General features: G+C 46.5%; 1 protein-coding gene across 1 annotated transcript in view; it reads left to right on the top strand.

Annotated features, from left to right (window-relative positions):
• PROS1 (protein S) overlaps positions 1 to 25671 on the top strand; it is an 858149-nt gene that overhangs the window by 480336 nt on the left and 352142 nt on the right. The window contains exon 9 of the mRNA XM_069637200.1: positions 9035 to 9153. Coding sequence (XP_069493301.1) covers positions 9035 to 9153 — 119 coding nt within the window. The remainder of the gene's footprint in view (positions 1 to 9034; positions 9154 to 25671) is intronic.

Genomic DNA, 25671 nt, shown 5'->3' on the forward strand with positions numbered 1-25671 from the left:
TAAATGCCTTATGGACAATCTGCTAGGGGGCAGGGTGGCTTTGCACGTGGACGAGTGGAGAAAAATTGCATTGGATCGCTGGGTGTTGGACACAGTGCGACTCGTTAGTTCAGGTGTCCCCCGGTTCCTATTCCACCGGTGTATGTCTTACAGCCGCATCTTCAAATCCTAAGGCAGGAGGTGGTTCTCATGCTGGAGAAAGGGGCTATAAAATCTGTGCCAGTGGCAGAGTGGGGCCAAGGGGTTTATTACCACTATTTCGTGGTGAAGAAGCTCAACGGCAAGTGGAGACCCATTCTGGATCTTCGGGCGTTGAACAAGACTCCAACGCCTGAAGTTCCAGATGCTCACTCTTCAGGTGGTCATCCGGTCGGTGCAGCCGGATGAATTTCTGGTGTCGTTGGATCTACAGGACGCATATTTTTACATTCCTATGCGGGGACGGCACCGCAAGTGTCTGCAGTTTTTAGTCGGTGAGGAACACTACCAGTTTTGGGTCCTCCCGTTTGGCTTGAAGTCATCTCCCAGGACGTTCACAAAGTGTTTGGCATCAGTGGCAGTGTTCCTCCGACGGGAAGGTCATCATGTATACCCCTACCTGGACGACTGGTTGGTGAGGGGTTCGTCACCGGGGCGGGTGCAAGACAGTCTCGTGGCAACCATGCGGCTTTTCCAACAACTGGGATTCCCAATCAACTTTGAAAAATCATGTTTGACGCCGTCCAAGGAATTGGTGTTTCTGGGGGTTTATAGTGAAAAGACTGAAAAAATAATATCGAAAAAAAAAGTCGAACCAAAAAATTGCATTTTTTTTTTAATACGTTTTTTTTTTAAATGGGGGGGTTCCCCCCCAACCCCCCTTTTTTCATTTTTTTTTATTTTACCCCTTTTTTTTACTTACCTGACCCCAAAAATACATATAAATAAATAAATAAAGATTTTTTTTTTTTTCGATATTTTTGTCATTCGATATTTTTTTTCGCCCTTTTGACTGACCACCATTTCTGGGGGTGGAGTTTCTCACCTTGCACAATCTGGTGAAGCCCTCCAGTGAGCGTGTCAAGAAGTTGGAGCAGAGAGCAGGTGAGTGGAAGGAGGGCACAGTGGTGTCGGTCCGTTACATGTCGCTGTTGGGGGCAATGGCTTCGTGTATCCCGTTTCTGCCAAATTGTCATCTCTTCATAAGCCCGATGCAAGAGTTCCTAGCGGACCGATGGGCGCAGAGTCGCGTGTTATGGTCGGACAAGTTGGTGGTCAACAGAAGTCTGGTGGACGCTCTTGAGGTTTCTAGGCCTCTTGGCATCCTGCAGTCTCCTGGTGCCAGAGGCCAGGCTGCAGATGAGATCTCTGCAGTGGGCTCGCAAGATGCAGTGGTCACAGTCTTCCGGCAGGATGTCGGATCCCGTTCAGGTGCCGCCCTCGGTCGCCCAGGATCTTCTTTGGTGGGCCGTCGAAGGCAATCTGTTGAAGGGGGCTCCATTTTGGCTACCCTGGCCGGAGGTGATGATAGTGACAGCTGCATCCCTCATGGGATGGGGAGCTCATGCCAACGAGTTGACAGTCAGCGGTCGTTGGTCTCCGTCGGAGTCCAGACTCCAAATTAATCTGTTGGATCTGAGGGCCATCAGGCTAGCCCTGAAGGCTTTTCTGCCGTCTGTGCGGGGGAAGAATGTCCTGATTCTGACGGACAATACAGCAGCCATGCACTACCTCAACAAAAAGGGGGGGGCAGGGTCTCTCCCTCTGTTCAGAGAGGCGATGCAGCTCTGGTTCTGGGCCATCCAGCAGGAAATTTCGATCTCGGCAGTTCATCTGGCCGGTGCCAACAACGGGGCGGTGGACGCTCTGAGCAGGCAGAGCATGGTCTCTCACGAGTGGGAGCTGGCTCAGAAAGTTCTCTTGGAGATCTTCGCCCTTTAAGGGGGACCACGCAAGTGGATCTCTTTGCCACCAGTGTCATCCAGAACTGCGAAAGATTCTGCTTGCAGGAATTTCCTCTAAGAGGAGCCTTAGGGGACGCGTTCGTACTGGAGTGGTCCTTCCCACTGCTGTATGCGTTTCCTCCAGTCCCCGTCATCCTGCAAGTGTTGCAGAGGTTACGGAGGTTCAGTTCCCGAATTATCCTCATTGCTCCGGCATGGGCTAGGAGAGTGTGGTACCCGGTCCTTCTCGACATGTCCATCTGCCCTCCACGCCTTCTTCCCTATCGAGACGATCTGCTCTCACAGGAGGGGCGTCGGGTTCTCCATCCAGAGGTCCAGTCTCTCAACCTTCATGCTTGGTTTCTGAAAGGTTGAGATACAAGAATTGGGACCTCCCTGAAGACGTGATGGAGGTGTTGCTCTCGGCCAGAAGGCCGGCAACAAAGTCTCTGTACCGTTGCCGTTGGAGAAAGTTCTGCGACTGGTGCAGGGTTAAGAATGTGGATCCTTTTTCATGTGACATTCCTGTGGTTATGTCTTTTTTGCTTTCGTTAGCCCACAAGGGCCTGCAAGTGGGTACTATCAAGGGTTACCTGGAGGCGCTGTCCATATTTAAGTGCTCATCTGAGGATTTCTTTGATTTCTCAGTTTCTTAAAGGGCTCACTAATGTGTTTCCACCTTCACCTTTCCAGGTGCCTGGTTGGGATTTGAACTTAGTGTTAAAGTTCCAGATGGGAGCTCCGTTTAAGCCCTTACATTCTTGTCCTTTGAGACGGTTGACCTTTAAAACTGTATTTTTAGTTGCAGTTACTTCCGCTCGCAGAGTGAGTGAGTTGCAGGCACTATCCGCTAAGCCACCTTTCACGGTGTTCCATAAGGACAGGGTTGTCCTTAGGGTTCGTCCTGCTTTTCTTCTGACAGTTGTGTCGGAATTTCATCTAAGTCAGAAGGTCATTCTTCTGGCGTTCTATCCTCCTCCACATTCTGGTAAGGAAGAGGAGAGGCTCCATAGGTTGGATCCTAGGAGAGCTTTAAGTTTCTACATCTCACGCATGTCCCGGGTCGAGTGGACGATCAGCTCTTTGTAGGATACGCTGGAAGGCGTTTGGGACAAGCTGTTACTAAGCAGACTTTGTCTAGATGGATTATCTTGACAATTTCTGAATGTTACCGTTTGGCGGGTAAGGACCCTCCGGTAGGCTTACGGGCCCATTCTACTAGGGGTGTGGCTGCCTCTACTGCTCTGCAGAGGGGTCTTCCCATTCATAACATTTGTGAAGCAGCCACATGGGCTTCTGTCCATACTTTTGTAAAACATTACTCCCTGGATTCTATCCATGGGCAAGATTTGGCCTTTGGCAAGGCCGTCCTCTATTCTGCAATTTAATTGGGCATTCTAAAATTCTAAATTCTTTTCCTGCCTCCATACGTTGGTACTGTTTTGGGAGTCTGTCATAGATGTGGAATACGTTGGAGGACACAATCCCTTCGAAGAACAAGTTACTTTCGTACCTGGTAACGTTCTTGGGATGTTCCTTCGACGTATTCCACATCACACCCTCCCGACCTGCCCCCCCAACAGAATTTCGTATGCGATTGTAGCTTACGTTTCCGCAAGGCTTTCTGTAGTCATACTGGCAGAAGATTGGTGCCACACGTTCTGGGGAAAAAAAGTACAACTGAGGCTATGGGAATCGTGCGTCCTACTTATAACATCCGGTGACGTCGGCTCGACGGAGGAACTCGAGGGAGCGTATCGACGTCATCGACGCAGGACACAGACGCCGAAAATGTTCCGAAGCAGCACAGCTGTGGTGATTATCTGTCATAGATGTGGAATACGTCAGAGGAACATCCCATCGAAAGAACGTTACTAGGTAAGAAAGTAACTTGTTCTTCTCCAGCGTTGGTATATTTCATGGATTCACATGCGCCCGCCGGCCACCCCTGCAGGCCAACCTGGTTAGGGTTCCGTCTACTTTGGAGGTTAAAATCTGAAGGGAAGCCGTGGGGGTGGGGCTATTTATATCCGCACGTCGTATTGGTGGGGCCTAAAGCACCCAAAAAGGACGTTGATAGGACTCTAAAGTGTCCAAGTTTTCCAAGTTAAAGTGACCAAGGTTTCCCAGCCTGATGACAGGGAATATTCACAGCATGTGAATCCATGGAAGATACCAATGCTGGAGAAATGGAGTTACAGGTAAGAAACTGCTCCCGTCCCTATATGTGTGAGGGATTTCCCTGCCTTAACTAAAGTGCTAATGGGTCTGTCAGGATGTCTTAGTAACTATTAGTCCACCGTCATGTGTCAAAATGTCCCTATCTCTGTCCAGTTTTATTGTTTTCTGTTATGTGTATATGTGGAAGTATGACGTGGGAGTCAAGGTGTGTTGCTGAAAGTATATTTATTACTACTATAATTCAAGTGCAAAAGTCATTAACTGAAAAGTTCAACGGTTTCCTTCACCGTAGGGTCTTCTTCCCTTGTGGGTTCCTGAGAAAGGGGACTGTCTCCTAATGTGTGAGGTCCGGATAGGCCCACCACTCTGAGTCGGCTCCACTCTCAGTCTCGGCGTCCCGTGGAAATGACAGACAGATCTGGTTAGAATTTGCGGGCTTTTATCCTTCCTTGAGGTTTCAAAGCCCCACCAATCAGCAGGGTTTAGGACCTTCCCGGTTGTGATTGGCTGGGAAGCCGTTGGCCCACCTCCCTTAAAGCCAGAACCCGCCCCCGTCACTTCCGCCTGCCCTTGTAGCATAGTGGGAGGTCCTCTGGTGCCTTTGCCCGCGCCAATGAAGTGCCGCCGGGACCCGAGCACATATGGGCGGGTTCGGGCATTCGTGGCTCCTCCCGACCTTTCCCAAAGACTGTGCCGCCTATGCGCGCTCTCCCCCTCCTGCACCCTGGCTCCGCTTGACGTCCGCCACTGGTCATGTTGGTCGCGGGAACTTCCCTGGCACTGCTTCCGCCCCTCTCCTGGCGCGGGCTGGCGAATCCGGAACGTCGGCTGCACCGCGCTGGAACTCCTATACGGTAAGCAACCATCCATGCTGCAGCTCACCACTGCTGCTCCTTCGCTGGTCTTGTCTACGTGTTGTTCCCCGTGTCCACCCGTTTCCCGGGAGTTGTTGGTTCCGCCCCCCCTGTCCGTTGTAGGCACCTCCTCACAGTATAATAGTCAACAACATTAATAACACTAACAAAGTTACTCAGTACAATCCCCCAAAACAAACCCCATTCCTCCTCACTGTGGATCTCATCCCCCGGGCCACCCGCCCCCTGAAGCGCTATCCCCTTCCATACACTTTTTCCCTTTTCCCTTTTCCATGCAGTTGCGTGTTCAGTGTCACTGGGCCTAGTAAGATGATGATTGTTGTTGTGTTGTGTTCTCCCCTGTTCCCCTCCCCTTGCCTAGTCGCGCTCTGAAACACTTGTGTACGAGCGCGATACAAATAAAATATCATATCCCCTACAAGCCAGTACGCCATGCCGGACAATGCACCTCCCCTCTTCCCTGTTGGTTTCCCTGGAATTATCACTCATCGCATTTCCATCCACTGGGCCCATATCTTTTTTTGAACTTTTGGGGGCATCCTCTGTCTCTGTTTACTCATTTCTCCAGTTCTGCACAGTAATCCATCCTCTCTCTCCATTCATGTATGTTAGCTGGTGTCTAGTTACCCCAGTCAACTGCCAGGGCTTTCTCGCCCATCCTCATGGCCATCCTGATCAAGCTCTTTTCCCTACTGTTGAACCCCATGTCCCCCCAAACGTGTAAAAACATCATCTTAGGGCATCCTTATCCTTATAACTAAACTAATAAGTAGCGCCACAATTCTTGGTCCAGGAAAATGACTCCCTGCTCCTGTGCTGGGTGGCACAGTTCTGATTGCAAGTTCCTTACTAATGGGAATGACTCCCTTCCTCTGGTTTAAGCACAAAATGGACAAAAGGATTGCAGATCATTGAACTCTCTGCATCAGAAAGTGTTGTTATCCCAGGGAGAATGGCTCCCTTCCCCTGGATCACTGGTTTGATCCTCCTTGCAGGCTCAGCTATCGGGAGAATGTCCCCCTTCCCCTGGCTTCCTCAGTTCACTCCCCTGCCAGGCACTGCCCTGGGGAAGGTAGCGTATACTGGTCTTCCCTTGGTGGTGCGGGTCCCAGATCCATATCGCCTTACTACGTGGATTTGGCAGACCTGGGTTGCTTCCCTTCCAGGTACTGCCACAAAAATGACGACTTGCTTTAGGTTTCTGTTCTCGGATGCTCAACCCTTCCCTGGTGGCCTGTGGCTCTGTTTGACCCCCTGCACGAGAGAGATTCCCTCTAACTCTCTCTAGGTTTGCACACGGCTGCCAGACCCTTCTCCAGTGACCAGTGATATTTCTGTTTCCACTGGGACAAGGGATTCTGTCCCTGAGGCTATGTTTGGCTCCCCACTCCACCCTGCCAGGTTTCCCATTACCTATTTCCCAAACCAGGCACATCATCGGTTCTTCCAGGGCTCGTGGGTGCAGCCTCTCTGGTTCCCTTCTGATCCGACCGGCTGCTTTCTCTAGGGGTTTCTCGAGCCCAGCTGTTTGTCCTCTGCGACATCTTGCCTTCTCGCTCCCCACTCAGGAATGGTACCTGTTGGGTTCCGGTGGTCCACCTCCTAACAGGTGGTGGACTGCCACTCCTTTGGTGGTCCCGGTAGAAGGCAGGCTTCTTTGCTGCTTCAGCATCGGCGAGGTCTCGCCTTGCTGCTCTCTTTGCCCGGTATGAACTTCTGGGTAGCTGACGCGGGCTCCTCGCTTCCATGGTAGAAGACGCTGAGTCCTTCTTCAGTTTCCTTATTATAAGGCTTGTGCTTGCGTAATGTCAGTACTTGTTGTTAGTGGCTCCATGGTAATTGTTGGGCCTCTCTTGAGCCACCTCATCTCAGTACTTTTAGTTTTGTCAGCTTTCCAGGCACTAGATGTAGTTGGTGAAACTTCAGGTTTGCACATGTACATGGAATGAGTGGGTAAGGGGCTAGGGTCAAAATAGTAGGGAGGAGTAATAAGGTGTTGGGTGAGGGTTGTTATACTGTGTTCTCCCTAGATGTTTGTCATTGTCCCTAGAGGGGGAGTCTCTACCCATGAGATCTTTCCGCTGAGTATCACCCCCAAGGGGACTATCGGGTAGTGGCCTCACCTCATGGGAAGGGGCTACCCCTCGGGGAGAAGTGATGACAACTCAGGATTTGTCACACACTTTAATCATTTGTTATATTAAAAACAGTCATCTTAATCCCTTTTGAAAGAGTCTGCCCTCCCCCCCGGAGTTCCTTTCTATGGGGGCCAGACTCCAGTTTGAAGACCACTTCACTTAAGGCTCTGCTTAGTGTTCCTGGGTGTTAAGGCTCTTCTTGAGCTATGGTAGCTTTTCAGCAACCACCATGTTATGGGCTATTGCCCCCCTGTGGGCCTTTTACTTTCAATTCCCCTGAAAACTATCTTTCTTACAGTGCGGCCTATTTGGCTTTGCCACTGCCTTTCATTCAGCCTTTCTGCAGTGGGGCCTACCTGGCTTGACCACCACTGATGTGTCCCTTCTCCTATCCCATGCCTACAAAAAAGACAACACAGTTTTGGCTTTGCCAATGCGTGTTTCCCATTATGTCTTCCAGGCTGCTGTTGCACTCATCCACACGACTTCATCTGCACAGTCACATCACACCTCAGCTCCTGCATCGTGGAAATCTGCCATTTGCCTCTCCTTGCTCTCTTTCTACTCTATGGCGATCTAGTCTGCTACCCACACTGCCTTTGATCTGATCGAGGTGTTGTTGGTCTTCTTCAATCTTGTCTCCTCCGTGCCAAGAATCAACAGTCTCCGTCAACCCGCTGACAGGGAGACTGTTCCTATTTCTTTCAGCTGAGGTATTTTTTTAATTCTGTCCCTTGCCGGGGTAAACGAGTGTTTGCTGAATTGCAGTAACACACAGAAAACACTTTCCTTGAGGATCCTCCCAAATGACAGGCTCTCCCACTTTCTTGGGACTTTTGGGGTCTCTGAACAAGCTGACCCTGACAAACCTCTCTTCCATTCCTCTTGTTCGTGGCCTCACCAGCCACTGGTATCAATCTTGCAACGTTTCCAACTTACTTTGTTCTTTCCTTATAATTAAGCGCTGTCCTGCGCCTACTGAGGCCACTCAACCCCACGCAGGAGAGCCAAAGGGTTCATCCACTACTGTCCTCTTTTCAGAGGGGCAGATTTTCTGCAAGTGCAACAAAGATCAACAGCCATGTCTTAGATGTCAGTCTATACTCCTACATTTTATTTCTATGTACCATTGTGTAAAAAATGTCATTTAGCTGATGAGTTTTCTTCGATGTTCGTGATTTGCAGTTTTTAGTTTCATTCCTGTAAATATTCTGCTTTTTACCTAATTTACTCACAAAAATGTTTTTTTGTTGTATACTTTATTGTGCGTTTAGTTTTAAATACAAACCTTAAGCACATTTATTACAACATCATTTCATTTCAAATATTACATGTACACCTTAAAATAGCTAAAAAAAAAAAAGGATTGGGTTAATCAACAATTCCCCATTTCTCCAGAATTGATTTCGCCTCAATTTGTCTCATTGCCTCCCACCATATGTAATAGGCTGGAGAGGTTCTTACCATCGATTTAGCACCAATCAAAGATCACCAGAAATGCTCCGACTCGTAGGCATCAGAGTTTACAAATGTATTGTATCCCTTCCAATGCTAGAGTTTGAAGATCGGGCAGGGGGGGTCAGTAAGCGACAGGTAGTGACAGCTAACACAGGTAAGATATCTCGGGAAGTTGAGGTCTTGACTCCAACAGGTGCGTGTGCAGCAGAGGTTGATACATTGGCTATGAATAATGTCTCTTATTTCATTGCTTAAAAGCGTGAAGTGTTCTGTATGAAGCGCAACATGAAAACCTGATAGCAGTGTAAATGATAATGATAATACTATCAGACACAATTAGAATCGCCATGTGTGTCCAGCTGTTGTATGAAGAGGACAAAGCCCTAATTTGCGGAAGATTTTATATCAATTGAAAGTCTCTTAGGTAGTGCCCAAAGTAGCTTTGTTTTTTTCCTTTCAGACGGTTTCTGTTTGTGTCCCGTTGAACCTCGAGAAGAACTATGAGCTACTCTACCTGGCGGAGCAGTTTATCGGGATTCCAGTTGTGTATCTTCGTTTTAGATTGCCAGAGGTCACAAAGTGAGTATGCTTTTCCACCCGTGAGTTGGTCATGGAAGGGTTTGGTCATGCAAGGGTTTATTGATTGACACTTGCTTGCCAATGATCAATAAAACAATCAACTCATGAGTCTCTGAAAAGAATCAAGGTGATAGATTTCAGACTTGTGCTAGGGAGTTATCCTGCACAAAAGTCCCTTTGCTTGAAAACACAAATTCACTTAAGTTTTGTAATTGAAAAATTGCTGTGGATCAATCAGTTCCTGATGTCACTGAAGAGCAACATTTACTAGAAGAAAGCGCACCAATTCACATGAAGGGATGCTGAGAGTCGAGCAGTTTTTCTGTAAGAATGACTCGGGACCGCTAAACACACATAAGCACTTTGTGACAACACTGGTGAAGACAGACAAAAAGATGGGTATAGGAAGATTCCATCGCTGGATTTTTCATTGAAGAATTCATCGAATTTGTTCCATTGCATTTTTCCACAAATGTATGTATGTGGGTGGGGGTGGTTAGGGTAATAATAAAGGTATGGGAGACTTGGGGTCGCGGGGAGGTCTCCCCCGCATTCATTTGCGGCAAAATGTCCCATATAAAAAAGACATTTGATGAATCCTTCCACAATGAAAAATTCTCAATGGAATCACATAGAGCTTATGTTTGCCCATATTCTTCCTTTCCCGGCCTCCTTCACGTCCCTCCAAACTCCACCGTCTCCCTAAACTGGAGGGAGTCTTCCTGAATATCCATCAAACTCCACAATGCACATTTATAGACTTGTGTTTTTGGAATGGTGTAGAACTGCACATGTGCGAGTGACCGCGTTTCTGAAGGTCCTTGAGACTAATATACCATCCACGTTTTAGGACCACTTTATCAACCTACCCTGCTGTGGAGTTTATTCACCCCTCAGTCCCAATGTGTAGGCAGATGTAAAAAAAAGTGTCATTAATGCAGTATGAAAAGATCAGGCCTCTGTGCAATTGTGTTTACCTGTGAGGACATTGAAAACTATTGTATTGTTTTTTTAGTGTCTTACAATGTCAAGTAGGAGTGCCATCCATGCAATGTCCAGTGTATCATGTCTGATAAAGCCTGTTAAAACTGGTCCCTATTCATGTAATGCAGGTTTACATTAGTTTTGTTATATGTCAGGTCATAGTGCAATCACCTGTCGGGTGTTTATGCCGTAAATTGTTACGTCTTTCACACTGCTTTATGTCCCCATTATACTGCCATATATTGCCAACTCCTGTTGCCATAAGCCAAAGTCAGGCCATTGCCTCTCCGTCGCATTATATTGGCATAAATCTCGTTTCAGTATTACTTATGATTCCAGATCATACTGCTTGTATTCGCTCCAAAGTGTAATTCAATAAACCTTATTATGAGTTTGGTGCTAATTCAGTGGTAAATCTCCAGAAATGCTGCCACTCGGTCCCATGAAATTACCACAGTGATAAAGTGGTGACAAGGCAGTGTAAATCTTCTTTTTTCGAGTCCAGGACTCTATGGATTTTTTTTTCATATTTACCATGAAAGGCAAGTTTGCCGCAGTAAATCCATCAATTCTTGGAGGTGAAGTGGAGGATCTAAATCCAGCTCTGGTCTGGAGGTTAATCTTTCACTTCACACATTACCAGTTGGACGGTATTCTGGTGGTAAATCTGTTGACACTAACCCGTTCTTTTTAGCATGGTTCTCAAAATTATTAAGTGACCTTTGCACTCGGGAGGATAGCTCAGGGGCAACATGCTCGCCTTGGAAGCAAGACGACACGGAGCAACACAGGTTCGATCCCCGGGTCCGCACTTAGAAACCTCTGGGTATTAAGCGTGTTATAAATAACCTATCATATCCTATCATAACCCGACCTTAGTAAGATCAAAGATCAGGAGGTCATCTGCATAGACAAGCCATACATTTTTTTCCTTGCCTAACTTTGGAGCAACTAGCTCTTCCTTCACAAGCGATATAGCGACATCTGATAGATATTGGTTGAGGAGCCAGGGGGCCATGAAACAACCTTCTCTGACCCCCCTATAAGATTGAATTCTCCTCGAGATGTCCCCCTTTTGGCTGAGGCGGACCTGATACCGCAGTTTTCATGGACCCCTCTAATCAGTCTCAACAGCCCCCCCCAGGCATGCCCCACTTTGCCAACTTGGCCCATAATCTGCCCGTTTGACGCAATCAGATGAGGCAGTTAAGTAAATCGAGGCCATATAGGTACATTCCCTGATTGACGCCCATGGCTCTTCCCACACGCATTTGAGAGCCAGGCATTTTATGTTAGAAGAATGGCCCCTCCTGAAGCTGGTCTGAAATTGGTCCAGCGGATGAATAGTACTAGCCCATTCTTAAAGGTGTGAGAGCAGGAACGCAGAAAAGAACTTAATCAGCGTCAATAAGCGAGTTGGGACGATAATTAGATGAATCCGTCCTGCTCCCACACTTGAAGATGGGAACCACGTGGGCCGCATTCCAGGAAATTGGTGTTACACCTGTGGATATTATATCCTTAAACTCTAGATACAAAAGATTCAACCAAATATTTTGGTTATGTTTAAAGGTGTTATTCTTAACGCCATTAGGCCTTGGGGCTCGAGATCTGTTACATTTAGTAATCAGATGTTGGATGATGTTGATATCTAGTTGGGGATCCCAAGTGGCCCCGCCTGCTAGATCGGAGGCCATCGCAGTGGCAATCTTTGGAGGCCCAAACCTTTCCTCATAGAACTGTACCCATTCCTGTTCAGAAATTGTGTTGAGTTGGGAGATTACATAATTGGGATCTTGTCCGTTTACCAAAAGGCACTAACCTCAGCATTAATCAGAATTCACAACATCATTTCTGCATCACGTTGTAGGATACATTGTTTCATCGATTTATAATAATTTTTATAGGTCTGCTTGACCTTCCTAATCAGCTCTTTACAGATAGCCTGATCTAGATTAGTACATTAGTGAAGTCTCACTTCCCTGCTCAAAGATTTTTTTGCTTCAGCTAACTCTGCATTATGGTTTGCAAAGGTAGCGGGCGCCCCTCTCTCGATAGAACAAGGCTTGATAACCTGTTCAGTGGTTATTAACCACTTGAGAGTTCGCAGCCACTGCTTTTTCTCACTGTGCCTTTCACAGATTGGAAATATCCATTTGCATATCAGTCTTTGTCCTGCCCAGGGGCAGTCCAGCACCGAAATGCAATGGCAATTCCAACCTGAACGAGAGTACCACCAGCAACCCCATACACGTGTTTCACCCTTGTTGGGGATCATCAGTGAGGTGAAGCTGATGCCTCTCTAAGCACTGTGGGCGGGACAAAGACTGATATGCAAATGCATATTTCCCATCTGTGAAAGGTACAGTGAGCAAAAAGCAGATGGCTGCGAACTCTCAATGTGGTTAACGACCACTGAACAGGTTATCATGCCTTGTTCTTCCGAGAGAGGGGCGCCTGCTACCTTTGTTGAATTTGTTGAAGGAACTTGGGGTTGGTCACCCTAGGTTACCTGGGGGCAACCAGACGTGGACTCCCTGCTCACTGTGCTTAGAGAGGCTCAACTTCACCGACTATGCCCAACAAGGCTGAAACACGTGTATGGGGTTGCTGGTGGTACTCTTGTTCAGAGAGGAATTGCCATAGCATTTCGGTGCTGGACTGCCCATGTGGGCGGGACAAAGACTGATATGCAAATGGATATTTCCCATCTGTGAAAGGTACAGTGAGCAAAATGCAGATGGCTGCAAACTCTCAATGTGGTTAACCACTGAACAGGTTATCATGCCTTGTTCTTCCGAGAGAGGGGCGCCTGCTACCTTTGTTGAATAACTCTGCATTATAACAATGGGTATGCCTAACGAGTCCTTTCCCCTATTCCCCCTCCCTGCATCAAACCCAGAGAATAATGAGCTGACAAATGTCTGGAACTCGTTCGCATTAAAGTTGTTAAACTTCCATTCAAAGTTGGATAAGTTTAGTGCATATTTTACATTTGTGTTCAAGTGGCGATGCATTGCCCGCCACATTAGGAGTAAATCTGCGCTGTAGCTGGAATACTCTAAGATACAGCGTCCTGTCAGACCAGGCTGTTAAGATGGAATGATCACTCCAATCATTCCTCAATACATTTTATGATAGATGAAATCCAGTAGGGAGGAGCTATTACCACTGTGCCATGTATGCCATTCCCAATCAGAATGGCCACCCTCCTTCCTTCCCACGAGGGGTTGCAGCCCCTATCTCCCCAGACCTGCATACCACTTTTGGCCCAATTATCGCTTCCCTAAATGGCCAGTGGAGAGCTCATCAGAGTCCCACACAGAATGTTGTAAGTCACAATATGTGTCAAACTTATAGGGAGTAGGGATCTCGATCCCCTCCTCCGAACCACAGAAGCCAAATAGATTGACCCCTCCCACCGTGGTTGGCACGGGCGCCTGAACGTATATCACAGGGAGCCACGTGGCAGCCAATGGGGGGAAGATGGAGTTAGGGAAAGGGGATGGAGTGACAAAGGAAAGGAAGGGAACATAACAAACCAATACATACAACAGCAAATCCTCCTGTACCTGAAACCGTAATTCTAAATCACCTAGCCTAATCTCTTATTCCTGAAGTAAACCTGCTAAATTATAACCATGGTGGCTTTACAAGTCTTCACTTTGCATATCACAAACATAACCTAGAACACAGACCTTGAACGTAACATGTTACTGGGGACAGAAATGTATGAAAATACATAAGATGGTTTAGACGCAAATGGCACAAACAAGGGTTGTCCCTTTCATGAAGATACAAGACACATGGGCCGTTGGGCACAAGGAAAACCACAAACAGAGTCTTGGGACCAAACATCACACATAACAGGCCCTTGTGATAAGTGGACTCCAAAGACTTATTCCAATTACATACACATAGGATAATCTGCCCCTAGGGCACTCTTTTATCAGTCCTGAGTTCTTATAACATGTCTCACATGGCGTGTATCAAGCGGAACGTGTATCCTAGAGCGTGTTACCTCACACACTCACTGCATAATGGATAATGAATCAATACATGAACATCAACGTATTATAACCCCAGTATGTAAGCACCGAGGTCCAAAAACACTTAACTGATGGCCCGGATGCCTCACGAGGACATCCGGACCCTGAAGAGCGATGCCCAACACCGGGTAGTAAGAACCGCTTCACCGCCGCAGCCCGCGACAGAGTTTCTTGTGTTCTTCAGCGTACCGTCGAGGCCCGGGGAGAAGGGAAGCTCAATAAGTCCTTCGGCGTCGGATATGCTCCCACATGCCTGCTCCAAACCTGCTGCCGCCTATGCTGATAATCAGTAATTACCTGCACCGAGGCACGGGCGGCGGCGGGTTTTAACAGTTGCTGCTAATGAGCAGCTGGTGCCGCGCGCGATAGAGGAGAACTACACTCTTCCTAAAGCCTAATGGGAAATGTAGTTTATCTCCTCCTGCCAAGCACCAAGCGCCGTCCTCGGCCTTTCCACAGATTCCTGACAGTACCTCCTCTCTCAAGGCCTCTCCCAAGATTTGTTTTCTTTGCTTGCTGCAAATGAAACTGTCGAACCAATCTAGGTGCATGCACCGCACTGGCCGGTTCCCATGAACAATCCTCAGGTTCATATCCTACCCACTGTATGAGATACCATAACTGCTTCTGTCTCCATCTTGAGTCCAGTATCTTCTTGACTTCATATTCTGTCTGCCCATCCTTAATAATTGCTGGTGGTCTCTGTACTCGCGTTCCCGGAGCTGCGGGTTTAAGCAGAGACACATGGAACACTGGATGTATCTTTAACATGTGAGGCAACTTTAGTTTACATGCCACTGTAGAAATACATTTCACAATTTCGTAGGGGCCAATAAACCTGGGGGCAAATTTCCGGGACCCTTTAAAGGCAGATTGTGTGTCGAAAGCCAAACCTTATCCCCCACTTTATACTGAGGAGCCTCCCGCCTTTTTCTGTCGGCATATTTCTTATACTGTTTCTTAGCCTGATCTAAATTGGCTCGTGCTTTCTGTCTGAGTTGTAATAGTAACTCTTTTCTATCCTGAAGCATAGGGATATTCTCCATGTCAGGTAGATGTTCTGGTAACATATTCTGTGTCTGACCATACAAACATACATTTGGAGACATTCCCAACGAGGCATGTTCAGTGTTATTATAAGTGAACTCAGCCAACCATAAAGATTGTACCCACGATTCACGACCATCACTTAAATAACATCGTAAATATTGTTCAAGCGTCTGATTGACTCTCTCAGTTTGTCCGTCTGTCTGTGGGTGATAACTGGTGGACAAAGCACACTCCATGCCTAACATTTTACAAAAAGCACGCCAAAATTTGGAAGTAAATTGTGGACCTCTATCCGATACAATACTTTGAGGCAGACCATGTAATCTGACCACATGTTGTAAAAACAATTCTGCCAATCTGCCTGCTCCAGGAATACCTTTACAAGGTACGAAATGGGCTTGTTTAGAGAGATAATCCACCACCACCCAGATTGTGTCATACTGATTATCCGGAGGCAAATCAGTGATGAAATCCATGGATATATGTGTCCAAACCTTCTCCGGAGTGGGTAGTGGCTGAAGTAACCCTGATTTCTTTTGGTGATCTGACTTACTGCGTACACAGGTTTCGCATTCTTGAATATATTTAATAGAATCTTGTCTTAACTCTGGCCACCAGAAATATTTCTCCAGCAACCCTTGTGTCTTTTTGCTTCCTGAATGTCCTGCTAAAGGTGAATTATGACACCAATGCATCGCCTTCCTTTGTAAAGCGAGCGTCGGTAAAAACAATTTCCCTGCATAATAGGGAAGTCCCTTGTGGAATTTTTCCGCGGGATTCTCTCCCCATTTCAATTTGACCTTTCCTTTCATTTCCTGTTTAACCTGTCTTAGTAACTGAGTCGTTATTGCTCCTACTACCTTTTCCGCAGGAATGATAGTTTTAACTTCGGTTATCATGCTTTCCATATGTTGCTGCCGAGATAGAGCGTCAGCTTTTCCATTTTTTCTTCCTGGTCTAAACGTGACTACAAAATTGAACTCATTAAAGTACTGTGACCATCTTAACTGCCTTGGACTTAATGTATGCGCTGTCTTGAAATATTGCAAGTTCTTATGATCAGTGACCACTGTAACCTGATATTTGGCCCCCAGCAAATAATGTCGCCACTCCAAAAAAGCTGCTCTGATTGCCAATAACTCTTTATCGGTGATTGAATAATTTTGTTCACAGCTAGTAAGCTTGCGAGAGTAGAAAGCTACAGGGTGCCATACTCCTTCTTCATCCTTTTGAGACAATATAGCTCCCACAGCCACATTGGAAGCATCCGTCTCCACTTGGAAAGGTTTTTCCGGATTAGGGTGTCTCAATACCGGAGCTGATGTAAATGCTTTCTTTAACTCTTGAAAAGCTACTTCTGCCTCATAATTCCAATCAAACTTAGTGGCCTTCCTTAATAATTTGGTAATAGGTGTAACGATTTGTGAAAAGTTTGAAATAAAGCGCCTATAAAAATTTGCAAAACCCAAAAAGGATTGAATATCTTTGATGCATTGAGGCGCTGGCCATTCTGTAACTGCTTGTACTTTCCTTTTGTCCATCACAATACCAGAGGGAGTCAAAATAAAACCAAGGAATTCCACTTGAGTGGTATGAAAAGCACATTTTTCCAGTTTTACGTACAACTGATGGTCTTGTAATCTTTTTAACACTGCTCGTATATGATCTCGATGCTGCTCTTCAGAAGATGAATAAATCAAAATGTCATCAATATAAACTATAACAAACTGATCTAGAAACTCACTCAACACTTCCTGCATAAAGTATTGGAATGCTGCAGGAGCATTACATAAACCAAAAGGCATCACAAGGTATTCAAACAAACCAAACTTCGTCCTGAAAGCTGTCTTCCACTCATCCCCTGCTTTCACACGGATCAAATGGTAAGCCCCTCTTAAATCCAATTTGGTGTAAACCACTGCTGTCTTCACTTGATCTAATAACACTGAAATCAAAGGCAAGGGGTACCTATTTTTCACTGTCACCTTATTCAATGCTCTATAGTCAATGCATGTCCTAAGTGTTCCTTCTTTCTTTGGAACAAAAAATAAGGGTGACGACACAGGTGAGGTGGAATGTCTAATAAATCCCTTCTTTAACATGTCATCCAGATATTCACGTAAATGCTGGTTTTCTTTTTCAGTCAACGCATAGATTCTACTGCAAGGTAACTTAGCCCCTGGTTCCAAATCAATTACACAATCATACGATCTATGGGGTGGTAACTTGTCTGCTCCCCCTTTGTCGAATACCTTAGCTAAATCTTGGTACTGAATTGGGATACTCACTGCCATTGCTCCCACCCTTTGTGGTTCTGCCACTTGATCTGCCAAATACAATGCGGGTCTCACCTCTTCCTCAAGGTGACTCTCGCATTCCACTCCTGCAAAAACCACCTCCCGCTTAATCCAATCAATCCTGGGATTGTGCTTAAGCAACCACGGCATGCCCAAAATGAGCCCAAATTGAGGTGCCGCAATTAAATCAAAGACCATTTCCTCTGTATGTCCAGACTCACACCTCATTATAAGTGGCTCAGTTTGTTGACAAATTGGTCCTGACACCAGTGGTGAACCATCCACTGATTGTACTCCCTCAACCTGAGATTTTTCCTTCAATGGTAAACCCAATTTTTTTCGCCAAACCAATGTCAATAAAATTACCAGTGGCGCCTGAATCCACCATTGCAGACACTAGCTGCTTAGTACAGGCAAATAGTAAAGTCACCAGTATGTACAAATGTGAATTTCTTGTCCCTGTCGTATTTGCACTCCAATTGGGGAACCTAATTGTGTCTGGGCCTGTCGCCTGAGTTCCCCCTAAGGCCGGCCCAATCCTTTTCCCGACTCAACCTTGTTTCTATCCACCCCTGCTCCTTTCTTGGGGGTATTCGGGCAAGTTCTAATAAAATGTCCTGGTTGTCCACAATAGAGGCACAAATTATTAGCCCTTCGTTGCTCCTTCTCAGCAACAGATAAAGGCCCCCTTATTCCACCAATTTGCATGGGTTCTCCTTCTGTATTCCTGTTTCCCTTTCCCCGATCCAATCTAGCAAAAGGCAACACTTCTGGTCTCTTCTTCTCACCCCTGCGCTCTCCAATACGATGATCCAATCTTAGAGCTAAATCAATCATGGCGGTACATGTCATGGGCTGGGGTTCTACTTGAGCGATAGCATCCTTCAATTCCTCTTTGAGCCCTTGATAAAACAACACCGTCTGTTTCTTTTCAGGCCAATCTGTCTCAATAACCAACCTGTTAAATTGTGTAACATATGAAACCAAGTCGCGGGTTCCTTGTCTTAAAGCTAACAATTCTTTGTCTTGAGCCAAAGAAACCTCCCGGCGGTCAAATAACCTTCCAAATTCCCCTAGAAACCCATCCCAATCATATAATAAAGGATCATCCTTTTGCACCAAAGGCATTGCCCATGCTGCCGCATCTCCCGTTAAATAGGAAATAACAAATGCCGTTCTAGCTTGTACTGTCTCAAACGCCTTAGGTTTACACAAAAAATGAAGTCGGCACTGCGTTAAAAAGGTCATATATTTCTTAGGGTCTCCTGTAAATCTTTCAGGTGTGGCTAAGGGCACACTACTAGAGGGCTGCACAATCACAGTAGACGTGGCTCTACCAGTTTGCCCTCTCGTAGAGGTTCCAGCCCCATCAAGCGGGGTGCCTTGTGCGACCAAACCCTGTACCTGAGCTTTCAATATACTCGAATCCTGTCTAGTCTGTACCAATTCTACTTGTATGTCTTGTAGTGCCTTGAGCACATCCGCTAAAGAGGGAGGATTCGTATCCATTTGGCCTGGGTGGTTCAATTACCCTGAAATCGGGGGCAGGTAATTCTGTCAAACTTATAGGGAGTAGGGATCTCGATCCCCTCCTCCGAACCACAGAAGCCAAATAGATTGACCCCTCCCACCGTGGTTGGCACGGGCGCCTGAACGTATATCACAGGGAGCCACGTGGCAGCCAATGGGGGGAAGATGGAGTTAGGGAAAGGGGATGGAGTGACAAAGGAAAGGAAGGGAACATAACAAACCAATACATACAACAGCAAATCCTCCTGTACCTGAAACCGTAATTCTAAATCACCTAGCCTAATCTCTTATTCCTGAAGTAAACCTGCTAAATTATAACCATGGTGGCTTTACAAGTCTTCACTTTGCATATCACAAACATAACCTAGAACACAGACCTTGAACGTAACATGTTACTGGGGACAGAAATGTATGAAAATACATAAGATGGTTTAGACGCAAATGGCACAAACAAGGGTTGTCCCTTTCATGAAGATACAAGACACATGGGCCGTTGGGCACAAGGAAAACCACAAACAGAGTCTTGGGACCAAACATCACACATAACAGGCCCTTGTGATAAGTGGACTCCAAAGACTTATTCCAATTACATACACATAGGATAATCTGCCCCTAGGGCACTCTTTTATCAGTCCTGAGTTCTTATAACATGTCTCACATCGTGAGATCAAGCGGAACGTGTATCCTAGAGCGTGTTACCTCACACACTCACTGCATAATGGATAATGAATCAATACATGAACATCAACGTATTATAACCCCAGTATGTAAGCACCGAGGTCCAAAAACACTTAACTGATGGCCCGGATGCCTCACGAGGACATCCGGACCCTGAAGAGCGATGCCCAACACCGGGTAGTAAGAACCGCTTCACCGCCGCAGCCCGCGACAGAGTTTCTTGTGTTCTTCAGCGTACCGTCGAGGCCCGGGGAGAAGGGAAGCTCAATAAGTCCTTCGGCGTCGGATATGCTCCCACATGCCTGCTCCAAACCTGCTGCCGCCCATGCTGATAATCAGTAATTACCTGCACCGAGGCACGGGCGGCGGCGGGTTTTAACAGTTGCTGCTAATGAGCAGCTGGTGCCGCGCGCGATAGAGGAGAACTACACTCTTCCTAAAGCCTAATGGGAAATGTAGTTTATCTCCTCCTGCCAAGCACCAAGCGCCGTCCTCGGCCTTTCCACAGATTCCTGACAATATGCATTCAGATCCCCCACAACAATGATTTTTCCATTCAGAAATCTCCCAGACCACTTCTCGATAACGTAGGATACCTTATCTACAAAAGCATCCACCTGTGCAATGCCCTTGTGGCAGTAAATATTAACTATTAGGATTTTGATCACACCATCTGCAGTGCAGAAATCCACTCCCAGAGCACCAAATGGCAAGTTTTCATTTTCTGACCCACTTAGACCCAGGGAGTTTTTTCAATTGCAATCAAAAGGCCCCCTGAAGTCCTCCCCCCAGCACTAACCTTGGCTGTCTGAACAAAAACACTATAGCCATCCAGAAAAGGTAGAGAGGTCAGCCAAGTCTCTTGTGAGCAGATGCAATTTGCAAGTCTTAAGTTATTCATACAAGACGTATTAGAGAAGAGGTGAGAATTGCCACAAGTGTTCCAGGATTTCAAACATAGCGGCACCCCCTCCCGGGCAACACCCGCACCAATTTCCTTTTCACAGGACCAGTTTTTGCCACAGGGAGGAGATTATAGAGGCCCAATCCATATCCTTCCCACCACCTATCGCGTTGCTCTGGACCGTTTTCACTGATGCAATTGATTGTGATAGAGCCTTCCTTCTCCCCATCCATCAATTTAATTTCAAATCCCAAGTTAAGTAGGGCTTAACTTTGGGTGAGGATAAGCTCCTTCAACAAGAGGCGAAATCGGGTGAATAATGCTTATACCCACATGATACTTCTCAGGGAAGGATACCGTCTCAATGTCAGCCGAAGCCACCAAAGCCAGAGAGGGGATCACAGAGAAAATAGATAAGATGTTGGGACAATTAAGGCAAATCTGATAGTCCGGCTCCATTTGGTAGGGCCCATTATTGTTGCCTTAATCCATCGGCTCAAGACCCACTAGTCATCTAGAGTTGACTGAGTTTTGACTCCTCCCTTGAATGTCAACTAAAGTGCCTCGAGGCCCAGCACTATTTGCTGGCAGAACCAGTCCATTGGGACATATCTGGTGGGGTAGTGTAGTCGCTGTAACAAGTCCTTCATCCCTGCGGAAACAGGGGGGTAATTGGACTCAGATGGTATGTCCACCAGATCCTTCAAATACCTTGATTTACCACTTCCACGCCCGACCCCCACATTGGCAAAGCCAACACCAGTATTTGGAGTAAACAGTGGATCTTCATGGACACCCCCCCCCTTGCCGGTTTAATAGGCCGGCTGGTCTTTCCCAAATGGTAATCAGTGAGGGCTGTATTGGCCCCTCCTTGTCACCAGGGGGCAAGCACTTTCCTACCCCATGTTTTTGTGATAGCAGTACCGAGGTAGACGACCTCTCGCATGACCCCCTGATGGATTCAATCGGGTTAAGAATTACCCCAGGTAAATGCTCTCCCTCAGTTTTCCCACCCAATCATCTGGAGAGAAGGGGCAATGCAAGCTGTTCACTTAGCTTCAGAGCATGGCCCCATCTTTTGAGCCAGTGCTCTCGAAGTAACCCCCTCGATTCTCCAGATTACAGCAAGTAAGAGTCGGGGGAGCAGTAGCTTTGTGGGCTCTCACGCGATCAGTTCACCCTATCCAGCCAAATTGAGTTGGAGTCAGTTTGCACCATAGTCAGTCACCTTTATTTTAGGCAGAGGCTTGTCTTGCGAAATTCCATGCTCAGGGACCAGGGACAATCTGGTGCGGAAAAGGGTACGATGGGTGGCTCTAATGGAGTGAATTCGATTTCTTTTCTTGCCCCTGTTTTGCGGCTCGGCAATTTCCCTTTCGCAACATTAGCATTTTTGGGGACTGTTGAGAGGCAACCAGGGACATTTGACAACTCCACATTACATCCAATTTCCCCATTTCCTCCCCCACCCAAGGTAGTTAATTAGTGAGATCAGTGACAGGTGGGACATTACCCCCAAGACCAGGAGCGGAGGAGCTAGTTGGAATAGTACTCACACCAGGTTCAGTATCCGGAATAAGAATAATGGCAGGATCATTCACAAAAACATTCAGATATTTAAATTATATCTGCAGTATCACTGACCAGAATGGGAGGCGGGTGCTGCCTCCCCCAATACAGCCTCCGCCTCCCTAGGCCCTTGACCATACTGGCCAACCTGGATATCTGCCCCAATCTCCAAGTTTTATCGTCACATCAGCCAACACTGCGTTTGTGGATTTTAACTCGGCCCAGATATTGTCCTAGAGGGAGACAAATGAGCTCAACACCATGCTTAAAGCAGATACTGTGAGGTGAGTCAAACGGATGCGCTCATCAATTTCCCTCAACGTATGATGCAAGGCTGATGAATAATTCTGGCCCCCGGGGCCCACCAAAGGTGAAGATTGCAGATGACACCCCTGATCATATCCGGGCATATCTCTGTTCAACAAATCGACAAGGGGGGTAGGTGAGTCCAGGTTAAATGCATCACATGTTTGCTGTGTCACACTTTCAGCAGGTTTATACTGATTTGCCTCCAGTTCTTCCTCCGCCTGATCAGCAAGTTCTTTAATGCTAATGTCCGTGAGGTCCTTAAGTCCACAGAAGTTAGGCTGTGAAGACAAAACCGAATGATCTAACATTGCTTTGCCTTTCATAGCTGGGAAGGTTTTAAGTTCTGTACTAGTGGTGGCGGATTTAATGAAGTAGTAGTCCATAATCCAATGCCCGGAGATTGGTCCAGATCCCGGAACGGGCTTTGGTGTCCTATGCGAGGCTGCCGTTATGTGCAAAACCACACTTGCCCGCACCCGTTTATCCACATGCTGGCCTTCAGCTTGGTTAGAGATGTTTAATAGGGGGGGCAAGCTTAAGGTAATCATCTGAATTTAATGCAGATTTAAAGTCTGGCCAAATTAGACCACTGGATTGGTCCCCTCCACACCCTCTCACTGTGAGAGCATCACCATGGATTCAGGGGGCAGTGGCAAGTTGCCCGGAGAAGTCGGCACTTGAGGGGGAAACACCATTGGTGTGATTCCACAGGTCAAGGCCCCCTGGCAATTCCCCCTTTGCACTAATGGGCTCATTATCTGCCACCTGTTCTTGTGTCACTGGATCCAATCCGGCCCCGCTGCGTAGGCCGGACCGCATGATGATTGGTGGGGCTAGGTCCGTTAGCCCAGCAAAGCAAAGTAAGCAAAAGCGTTAGGGTGAAAAATATGGCTGGTCCTCAATCCTGGGTTAAATCATAGGTCAAAGGGAGAAGCCAAATGACCACACCCGCAGTCCACCATAAGTGTGTTTTAAACACAGGAAACGAGTAGGTAAGAGATTAAGCCTCTCTGAGCGCCTGCTTTACCAATTTTTAAACAAGAGATTAAGCCTCTCTGATCCTAGGGCCTGGGTTAGGTCCTTAAGTCCTGGGTCAAATGGAGAAGCCCAAAGGTGACGCCCCGCAGTCCCCAGGCAATGAAGTAAATGAGTTAAAGAACAATCCTCCGGCCAACCGTAAAGCAACTTAATATGGGGAGCGGAAAGGATTGGAAACTGTTGCAGAGATTATAGTCAGGAGTTTGAATGAGAGTTAGGAACTCAACGGCTAAATGCGGCTGATGTAGCTCATTGCTGCTAACTGCAAATAACTGCTTGCGACTCTGCTTCGCTCCGCGAGCGCACAGAATATTTTATTAGTTCCTCCTGCAGGCAGGCATAAACAGTGAAGACAACTTTTTCCAACTGCACAGCGTCCTGCAAATAACTGCTCTCGACTCCGCCAATTGCAGGTGAATAATATACCTTTAGATCTACTTTCTTTTAGAATGGCAAAACAGTTTATAAGAAAAGGAAGATGTTACATACACGTTTCAGAATAGTGCAACACACTGTCTAGGTAAGTAAGAAGGTTTGTAACTGTTCACTCACAGTTACCAACCAACTTCTTTCGCAAGTAAGTAACTTTTAAACACTTATTCTCTTTCCTAGGCAAAATGCCCAATCCTTTAAAAGTATTTTCCTTATTCTTGGGGCATGAGTGTGTCATGGGTTTTGACCCATGTTTAATCAATAGACTGGGTAGATGTGGGGATGAGCTGTCGCCGCCCATTATTCTATCCCAGAACAAACTAAATCAATAGACTGGGTGGATGTGGGGATGAGCTATCGCCGCCCACATTCACGCCAGAATAGGAGAACTGCGCAGTTGGCACGAGACCACTCCAAAGATACAACCTTCTTGTGGGGAATTCATTTTCTTAATCCCAAAAATGGTTGCATTACCAGTACTCACCACTATCAGAAAGCCGGCGTTTTAAAACCACCAGACTTTTGTGTAAAACTGAACAAATGAAACAAAACCAGACCAAGGAAAGACTTGCTAAGAGGTGGATACAATGTAAAACTATATTCTTAAATGACTTGAAGGAAGTAATTATTTAATGTATATGTAAAAATTGTAAGTGATTTAAACTGGGAACAAAAAGTGACATTTAGCGGAAACCTGGCTTAATGAAACTGAATTCTGCCTGACAACTACCCCCGACAGGAGTTGATACTGGATCAACAGCTGTGTTCCCAGGCCTGGCTGTCAGGCCTGGCTGCATCCTGAGGTCACATGGCCCTGTTGATTAGATTAGGGGTGGAGCAGCTGGGGACTACAGGGAGTTGAACAAAGGCCTGTCCTGGACTCAGGCAAATGTTATATTGGGGGCGTCGTAAAAGTGGCTTCCTCTTAGGGGAAACTGGGAGGGGCAGTGCCTCTGCTAGCAGCTGAGCTTGGGGGAAGTGGATAAACCAGTTATTCCACCCTGTGATGTGGGAAGCCACACCCCTTTTTGACCAGGGCATACTTTTAAAAAGATAGATAACTCAAAAAGTGTGGACTTGTCAGAATTATATAAGTAATATCATTATTTTTGTGATTTTTCTGTGAACATTTTGAGATGCGTTAGGACCCTGTGGTGTATTCTGGGGGGTTGCTAGCGGAAAATAGGGTCTCACTCCAAATGTCTGCATGTTAAAAATCTGACACTTCATCAATTAATGTCCATACTCCTTGAGCACATGTGTGTAAATTTGGGTAAATGTCCGATATTGCAAAACCAGTTAAAAAGCACAAAATGTTGTCATTTTTGAATGCAAGCCCCCAGGAAGATCAGAGGCGGACAAGCATGGACCATAAGGAATATATAATGTGCACATGTAATTTCAACAAATTGTATATCTGGGAAGGATGTATTTGAATCAAATATAGATTTGTGGGCAAACTGACAAGGGGAGGTTCCTCTGACCATAAAACCTACAGCATCACTCTGACTCACATTTCCTTCCCCCAATCAAGGGAGAGAGGAGGAATTGGCCAATGATAAGTGAGAGGGCAGGTTTAGTTATGACCAACGCACACACCCACTTTCCAAAACACATAAAAAGAGACTGCTGGGACAGGTAGACACATTCAAATCCAGTTGCTGCGGAGCGTTTTGCC

This window comes from Ambystoma mexicanum, chromosome 7p (genome assembly GCF_040938575.1).
Source record: "Ambystoma mexicanum isolate Mex_15411 chromosome 7p, UKY_AmexF1_1, whole genome shotgun sequence".
Classification (NCBI taxonomy): domain Eukaryota; kingdom Metazoa; phylum Chordata; class Amphibia; order Caudata; family Ambystomatidae; genus Ambystoma; species Ambystoma mexicanum.